Here is an 8,948-nt window from a genome sequence, read left to right as displayed (position 1 = left end):
AAAGGGGAAAGAAATTTAAAAAGACAAGATTACCCTCATGTGCAAGTCATGTGCATGACTTAAACGTTAAAATTACACGGACGTTAGGCAAATGGACCCCCCATGAAACAAGTGCATACCACAGTGACCCCTCAAGGTGAAAAAATTATTTTGGACTCTACTTGTTATTTCCAACATACCACAGGGACCCCCGGTGTAATTTTGTCTTTTTTTTCCACTAAGTTTATACACAGAGTTCACTTTATACAGTAATGCATCTTAAAAATTTATATTCTTTGAAATAGCTTCTTAAAATAGATTCATCTTTATTGTTTAAGGTTTGTTTTTTACGCTACGATCCCAAGTGATCAGATTACATCATACTAAGCATTCTTTGATGATGGTAACTAAACAGCTGCAAGCATCTTGTTAATTGTTCTATTTTCACAATTTTTTAATGTTCATTCAGTGATAGAGTTCATGACTGAGATGTTACACAAACAATTCATGGTTTTCTAAAAGCTTCTGTTGCTCTCGATGAATAGGTATATTTTTCTTCTTCTAAAAACTCTGCTGCTTATTACCGTTTTTGTAATCTTTGGTAATTTCGGTTTGGATTTTGATGATTTCTATATGCATAACATGATTCAGGTTTTTCAGTTTTGAGTGTTAATTGTCAAATGAGATTAACATAAACAAATTTGAAGTATTGACTTAATTAAAACCTTATGTTATGTGCTACATCAGTTTATCAATTAGAGTGTTAAATGAGCTTATCATAAACAAATACAAGTATTTACTAAATTCAAACCTTATGTTCTATAACTTTCTACTGTTTTTGAACCGATTGGATAGCAACTGAATCGTTGAGTCCAGAACAGAAGACAAAATGGTGAAAAGACAGATGACTTGATTTAGTTGCCACGTCAGCCAATCGAACACAAATGCAGACATTGTTGTTAGTTGGAGATCTGATGTGGTTAGGCTACTTATGTTACTTTTTATTTTATTTTCTTTATTAATCGAGTACTTTTTTCACTCTTCTTATCTCTAATTATCCTTATCTATTGAGATTAATTTGTACATTAAAGCGTTTTTAATTAGTCAGGTTCGAGGAATTAGGAATGCAATTTTCAGCAAAAAAGGTTAAATTGAATGTGCGATGAATCATGTCACTATGTCAGGCAGTATCTTACAAACACCTGATCTGTATACTCTATTTTCTCAAGGTGAACTTAATCCTCATCTAATCTAAACTAAGATGCATTAAGTTCTTTCCAATTTTATAAAACCATTCCCTTTTTTAGAACCATTCCCTATCCTCTACTAAATCCTTCGCGAAATTCATATTGAAGCCGCCAAATTTTTCAAGTGAGCGGAGCGTGAAATCCGGCCGCCAAATCTCCTCCGTGAAAGCGGTTTGTTAGCCTGTATTTATATTTTTGTGTGTATATTTGTGCTGATATGGTACCGATGTGACACTGATATTGATCATTGAAAGGTGTTAAAATCGGCACTAGTCTAATGCCACTAGTATCGGTTACTCAAAGTGAGCTCCAATCTTTGGCGTCGATACTAGCAATAGCCAAAGTGAGCTCCAATTTGGAGCGTGCTAGCCCAAGTGAATTTCAAGCATATTTGATCATGAAGTACATGTGTTTATTAAACTTGTACGTTATGCAATATTATTTGTAAATGAGTTTTAGTGGCTCAATGTGACGGTGATGACTGTATGTCATAGATATAGTGAAATATGATGAATTAGTAACGAAAAGGAAATGTTGATGTAACACTGATGTGAGGCAATGTTAATTTTAGACATATGTCATGAGTAAAAATGTTCAAGTCTGTGACTATAACATGTCACTTCTTTAATCTTATTGATTTTCCTATGGTTTTGAGTCATTACCATATCAGATCTTCAATTAACCTAAGACCATTCACATCGGTGCGTGGTTGGGGCCGCCGTTGCCCCGTCGTTGAACGGCGCCGATGTTACCGGCCTTGGTTGGGGCGCGGTTGGGGTGATCGTGGTTCAATATGCGGTGTATCGACATTCAAGAAGACGCTGTGGTGGGGCCCAAAAGAGAATAAACCCGTTTGAAAATAGCCGTTGGCTTTTTTTTCTTTTTCTTTTTTTTCGTTTTCAAACTTGCACACTATATATATATACCCATTTCATACATTTTTTTTACACTTCAACTATCAATACTCAAAACACTTTATAAAAAATATATTCGTAAATGGATCGAGATAACGAAAATTATGAAGAGGCGTTAGCACTTGCAAGTGCATACAATCCAATGCAAGTACTCGATGTAATTGATTTTTTAGAAGAAGAAGATGAAGCCGAAGGTGAAGTTGTATCGATACCTAGAGCTCCTAGAAGACACTTTCCTAGAGATCGAGAAGGAAAAGATAGACAACTATTCAACGAATATTTTTCCGACACCCCTACTTTCCCGCTCGATAGGTTCCGGCGACGTTTTCGTATGAGCAAGTCTTTGTTCATCCATATGTGTCGAGGTATAATCAATTTTAATCAAGAACCTATACCCGATTATATTAGTTATTTTAAACAAAGACGAGATGCAACCGGTTTATACGATTTTAACGTTTTCCAAAAATGTACGTACGCTATAAGACAATTAGCGTACGGTGTTGCACCCGATGCTTTTGATGAATACTTACATATGGGTGAATCAACTTCTTATTTATGTTTGGAAAACTTTTGCAAGAGTGTTTTACACTTATATTCGGCAGAGTACATGAGAAGGCCAAATGCGCATGATGTGTAACGTTTAATTTCTAAACATGAAGAAATACATGGTTTTCCGGGTATGTTAGGGAGCATCGATTGTATGCATTGGGGTTGAAAAAATTGTCCAGTTGGTTGGAAAGGCAATTTACACGAGGTGATCATGGTTACCCAACAATCATGTTAGAGGCAGTCGCCTTGTAAGATACATGGACTTGGCATTCCTTTTTTGGGCCGGCTGGTTCAAACAACGACATAAACGTTCCAAATCAATCGGATTTATTTAACGAATTACTAAAAGATATGTCACTTCCATGTAACTATACTGTTAATGGATTGCATTTTACTAGAGGTTATTATTTGGCGGATGAGATTTATCCGAAATGGTCAACTCTTGTTAAATCTTTCAAAAATACCAATGATCCAAAAACAAAGAAATTTAAAAGATTCCAAGATTCTGCAAGAAAAGATATTGAACGAGCTTTTGGTATAATTCAAGGTCGATTTGCAATTATTACGAATCCGGCACGACAATTATATATAAGCAAAATTCAAATTATTATGTATACTTGTGTGTTGTTAAATAATATGATTACCGAAGACAATGGTCGTGCATTTTGTGGTCTCGAAGAAGATTATCCGCCAACGCGTCGTCCTCGACATTTAGACTTCCATGAACGGGTTGAACTACATATGCGAATGGATAAAGAACTCATGGATAAAGGCAATCATCATTTTCTTCGAGATAATCTTATTGACCACATTTGGAATCTTCCCAAACCACCGTATTCGCTATAATTCAAGTTCGGGACCTTCAAACATTCCCGAACATATGACCGATCCACCACTAGATGAGGATGAAGCCGATAAAGAAGATGAAAATGACGAGGTCGAAGAAGAGTATGAAGATGAAGACGAAGACTAGTTTATGATTATTGTATGTTCTTTTTAATTTTCATGTACTTTTATTTAATATTTAATGTAATGTAATGTTTAACTTTAATGCAATGTTTATTATTTAAACAACACTTTTATTCAAAACATAAATTCAAACGGTTACATTTTTTTAAATACAATATATAAACTTAAAAGACACCACAACCACAACCACAAACACAAATACAAATGGTTATATGATACTTAATCTTCTTGCGATTCAGGAACGTCCGACCAGAATTGACCATCACTGTAGTAAACGGAACTACATGGCGGAGAGTAGTCTTCATAAACCAAATACAGAGATATTACATTTGAACGCCATGAGAGAGTTTCTTTGATCGAGTCCCAAGCTTTTTCGGTCCGAAGACTCATCGCCGATAATTCGGGAAGACAATCGTCTTCAAAGTACAAAACATCATTGTGTTCGAAGGGTACGTTTTGCTTCAAGAAAGCTAATAAACTTTCTAAGCCGATGTCATGAATGTTGATTTCGGCAAACGTGACTTTTTCTCCACTAGTGTAATCATACACTTTGTACTCTGAATCGAAACCACCACCGTAGTAAACGTTGAACGAAGCAATCATGGGGGGAGTAGTCAACATTTTTTTGTTTAAGTTTGTAGTTTGAGTTTGAGAAAATAGTTGATGAAGAAGTGTGAGTTTAATGAGTTGTGAAGGGTTGTTTATATAGAGATGGAAAAAGTATTCGTTTTTAAAAAAAAAAAAAAAAACAGTTCATTTTATAGCGGTTGGCTTTTGAATTTTCTTTTTAAAATTTAAAAATATAAATAATTTTTTTTTTGAAAGGCAAGCAAAGATTTTATACATTAATCACAAATGTACAAGAAGATGAGGGATACCCTCAATACACGACGTATCAGTTTGCAAGTAGGCAAACTTATCTCGACTTTTTGAGAATGTGGTTGATAATAATATTAATTATAAATAAGAATAATAAATTAATTAATATTAGAAGTGGGGTCAATGTGGTGAGTGTGATGGATGTTAGTGAATGTGGTTGAGAATGTGGTTGGAAGAAGCGGCTGAGTTGACGTTGATTGACGTTGATGTGACAGCAATGTGGTTCCATGACAGATGTCATGGTTAAGAGTGGTCTAACCGGGTGGTTTAAATTAACAAATACAATGACTGGTGTTCGAAAAAAGGAGATGATTGTCAAGGTTTGAGTTACATAATCACTTCTTTAATCTCTTTGGTTTTGCTTTTATCGAAACAGATGGCAGTGTTGGAAAATATATATGTAGAATGTGTTATGGTTTGCATTGCTTAAGTGCTTATATCAAAAGTATGTTCAGTATACTGCACCAAAGTAGGCTTAGATTTATATGACCAAAAGATTTACACATGCTTGAAACAGTCCTTAAGGTTACACTATTTTATCAATGTCACCAAATTAGGTGTATATGAATATGAATGAATTGCCTGAAAGAGAAAGAGATAGACATGAATCAACCAAGTACTTACAATTACATATCATAAAGTAGTTGTAATACAGAACAATGATATGAAATAGAAAATTATCAAACGACATGAACATAATCAAAAGAAAGGAATAAGCCGAAACTCATGTTTGACACAAGTCCTTTAAAGCAGATTAGTCACCTATTTATAAGACTTATTTATAAGGTACAACGGACATTTCAAAGTCCAAGATGTTATAACAAAAGATAGACATTTCCATGTTTATAAATATACTTAAATACATATAGAGTATTATACAAAAGAATTCCATATAAAAGTCGAAATAAGTCCCACATCATTAATTTTTTGTTAAGAAGGGATGGTGCTATTGGAGTCTTCCTACGACGTGTTATAAGAAAAGAGTTTTGCTAACGTATGCTCTCATGATATACGTTAATGCGTATTAGTAAGCTCACAAATTTCTTAATTATTACTAGAATTTGTATTCAATAATCAATACTTATTATTCCAGTTTGATAATAACCATTTAAACGTCCATTAATAACAATTTCTACTCAACAAAAAAGCTAAACTACAAAGCACCAATTAGATCAAACTACACCAAGACAAACAGCTTAAAATCGAGAACTAACAATAAAACTTGTCAATCAAACAAGAACGCTAGTGAAAACTGGGTCGGGTTTTTACCCAAACCGATTGGACCGAAGTTAGAACCGGACCGAACCGTATATTAATGGTCCGGTCCTCGGTTCCTATTTCCATAAAAAATTGGGTTTCGGTCCGGTCCGGGTATTGTCTGGTCCGGTCCGGGTATGGACCATGCACAACCCTAGTGAAAACACAAACTATTTGTACTTTTAGAGCATTTAAACTTTTATAATGGAGTAAATCAAACATAAGGGTAAATTGTTACTCTCTTCGTTTTAAAATTGTGTACCGCACGATTTTATATATGTATATATAATATATGTATATGTATATATAAAATAATAGTTCACTTTCAAAAAATAACCGGTAAATATCTACTGTATTAAATTACTCAATTTATTATTTTAATCATTTATTTACCAAATAAATTTGGTCATTATATGAATAAAATGGCATTTATCAAACTATTTTTAGTTTTGAAATTAACAAATCTGGAAAGGGGGAGTACTGCCGTAATCTCTTCAATTTTCATACAGGTTTAATTCTTCTTTCTACCGCAACGCAACAACCAACGTGGTAAACCCTAATTCCTTTCTTCTATTCTGTTATTATATGCTCAATAATAATATTTTGTTAAATATTAGTGGTTCGAGTACATACACTAAATTAAATTTTTATATACTACTTCTGCTGATGATATTATGTACATATATCAGCTCTTTTTATTGTTAATTTTCTTATTGATCCACTACCAACATATCAAAGCCCTATAAAGTCTTTTAGTAGTAGATTGTTATGGGAGAGTTCAATTAACACGATTGTTTGCATACTGATTTAATTGTTGTAATTGGAGTATCAAATTCACCACATTTACACCCAAAAACTGGAATATGAAATTAGAACGCTATGATGAATCCAAGGTTTTTATTATATTTTTTTTTAATGTATTAAAAGATTGTTTATTATGAGTTCATAGGCCGTGACACAATAAACATCTTTGATGTTCTAAATGTGTATTTGACTATTTTCTTTTAACAAACTTATCTGAAATGTTAACTTTGCTGCAGATACTAAACTTTAGTCATATTGAATAATTTTTTAAATTGCTCTTATAGTCTGCAGGAAATAAAAGCATAATCATGCCTGTGAATACGGTTTTTCGGTTATCTTCATCTCCTCCTTTTAGGTGGATGATGTGGCGCTACTCTTCGAGTAAACTGTTTGTTGGAGGTATCTTTTCCCTCTTTCTCTTTCTATGTTTGTGATTATTTGTTTGCATCATTATTCTTAGAACCGTACCGTCTGGTCGAACCGGTTCAAACCTGGGCTGAATCGGAATGGTATTTGATTTGGGTTTTGGGGACTCGTGAAGTTTCACTATATTGAATTGAGCAAACTGACGGTTCACGTCTGTAAACATCACTTAAATTATGGTCACCAATAATGGTATATGTAATGTAATATGTAATACTTGAACTTATTTTATTTTTTTTGTATAGTTTTGTACATCTCCATATCTCTTATAAACCGATTAATAAATAGTCAGTTGTCACTTATAAATCTGGATAATTTGAAAAAAAAACATACCGTTTATAATGTCTTTAATTAAGACAAATGTTGTTCTTGTGTCTGATTTTGTGCACAATATATGTAAACTTAATCGACAATTAGAATTTTGAAAGTATCTGATAATCGAAGTGGTTATGTTGTAGTTAAATCTTCTAACTGATCAACTGTAAAATGTTGGTGGTAATGTTATGTAATAAACAAACTCTAACAAAGCCTAATCTATTTTAATATAGCTATTAATCTATTATGAATAAATATCGTTTGATTAAGAAACAGTTACATAAGCCATTAAATCTGTTTATTAATTAGTTATATTCTAGGACAAACTTGTGTTTTGCTATTGCATAATTTATCCTTTTTTATAGTAGCCTTGGGTCATCTAATTAGGGTTATATGTCTATGGGCAAAGGGCTTTCGTACGACACCAATGAACCCGTGTTAAAAGATGTTTTTGGGCAACATGGAGAAATAATTGAAGGTATGTATGTATTAATTTGGGTTAGCTTTTTATCTCTATAAACGATAAATCAGATTTAGGGAAATGGGTTGAATGGGTTAAAACTTTTCTGAAGTTTGAAAGTGTTTTTAATGCATAAAACCTACTATATAATGTTATTCGAGAAATTGTTTGTTTTTGAAATTGAGTTTTGTAAATTCTGGAACATGAATAAATTGTGGAAGTATTAAAACTTGTGGACAAATTTATCGTGTTTGGGCCAATCCAATGCTCTACCCGTTTGTTTGGAGTCCACGCCCAAATTATCTGCTTTGACCCGAATCATATCCAGTTTACCCAAACAAACTTGTGATGCCAAATTTTTTTGCAGTTAAAGTTATATGTGATCACAAGAGTGGTAAATCAAAAGGATATGGATTTGTGAATTTTACGTCCGAGGACTCTGCGAGTAAAGCCTTAGCAGAAATGGATGGGCAGGTGACGTTGAAATAACACGCAATATTTATTTATTTATTTATTTATTTTTTATTTTATTTTTATTTTTTAGTTTTTGGGAAAGTTGGCTATATACTGTCAGATAACTTATAATGGTTATGGTGATATTTTTGTTTATTTTCAGCTGCTGGATGGTAGAAATATCCGGATCCAGTATGCAAGCAATACGAGGACTGCTGGTATGGTTTGATGGATCGAATTATTTTTGTGTTTAATCATGGGCATTGTTAATCGCTATATATTTCTCTCTGTAGTATGTGTAGTATGTCAAGTCGACCCGTATATGTATGTTGTACATGTATTTTGGCTGTTCTGTTTTTCATATTTTTTTAAACAAGGAAAATGGATTAGTATTGTTTTGCATGTAGAAAAGGTATATTTTGAGTTTTAGGTCATACTTTTGTTGGGTTTTTCTAAGTTTTTTTTTTTGGTGTCATATTTTGGGCAGGTAGCTGAATGTTGATATACATGTGCTTGTAGTAACTCTAAATGAGCTTTTATACAAATATTATGTCTGACTTTATTTGTGGATATTTTAGGGAAGTAACTCTAAATTTGTGTGGATCAAATTCAAGTTTGGAAATATATCTCCTTTTTTATTCACAAACAAAGCCAATCTGTTGTCTAGTGGGGTAGGTGTAGAGGCAAGATTGGCGCCAA

At 33.1% G+C, this 8,948-nt stretch overlaps 1 protein-coding gene across 1 annotated transcript; it reads left to right on the top strand.

The window, feature by feature from the left end:
* The first annotated feature begins 6,247 nt into the window (after positions 1–6,247).
* LOC139873673 (glycine-rich RNA-binding protein 4, mitochondrial-like) lies at positions 6,248–8,690 on the top strand. The gene is made up of 5 exons (XM_071861616.1): positions 6,248–6,343; positions 6,883–6,997; positions 7,746–7,814; positions 8,164–8,270; positions 8,413–8,690. Exons 2-5 carry the CDS (start codon positions 6,907–6,909, stop codon positions 8,476–8,478), a joined length of 333 nt encoding a protein of 110 aa, XP_071717717.1. The 5' UTR covers positions 6,248–6,343; positions 6,883–6,906; the 3' UTR covers positions 8,479–8,690.
* The last annotated feature ends 258 nt before the right edge of the window (positions 8,691–8,948 follow it).

The sequence above is a fragment of the Rutidosis leptorrhynchoides genome, chromosome 10 (genome assembly GCF_046630445.1).
Source record: "Rutidosis leptorrhynchoides isolate AG116_Rl617_1_P2 chromosome 10, CSIRO_AGI_Rlap_v1, whole genome shotgun sequence".
Lineage (NCBI taxonomy): Eukaryota > Viridiplantae > Streptophyta > Magnoliopsida > Asterales > Asteraceae > Rutidosis > Rutidosis leptorrhynchoides.
Note: the sequence above shows the minus strand (reverse complement) of the source record. Positions and strands in the feature narration are given on the sequence as shown.

Bases quoted from the DNA above. Each gene is read 5' to 3' on its own strand.
- LOC139873673 (XM_071861616.1), top strand. From the start codon at position 6,907: ATGCCTGTGAATACGGTTTTTCGGTTATCTTCATCTCCTCCTTTTAGG. The intron at 6,998-7,745 runs GTATCTTTTCCC...CTATGGGCAAAG, and splicing joins GAGTAAACTGTTTGTTGGAG to GGCTTTCGTACGACACCAAT. The intron at 7,815-8,163 runs GTATGTATGTAT...ATTTTTTTGCAG, and splicing joins ACATGGAGAAATAATTGAAG to TTAAAGTTATATGTGATCAC.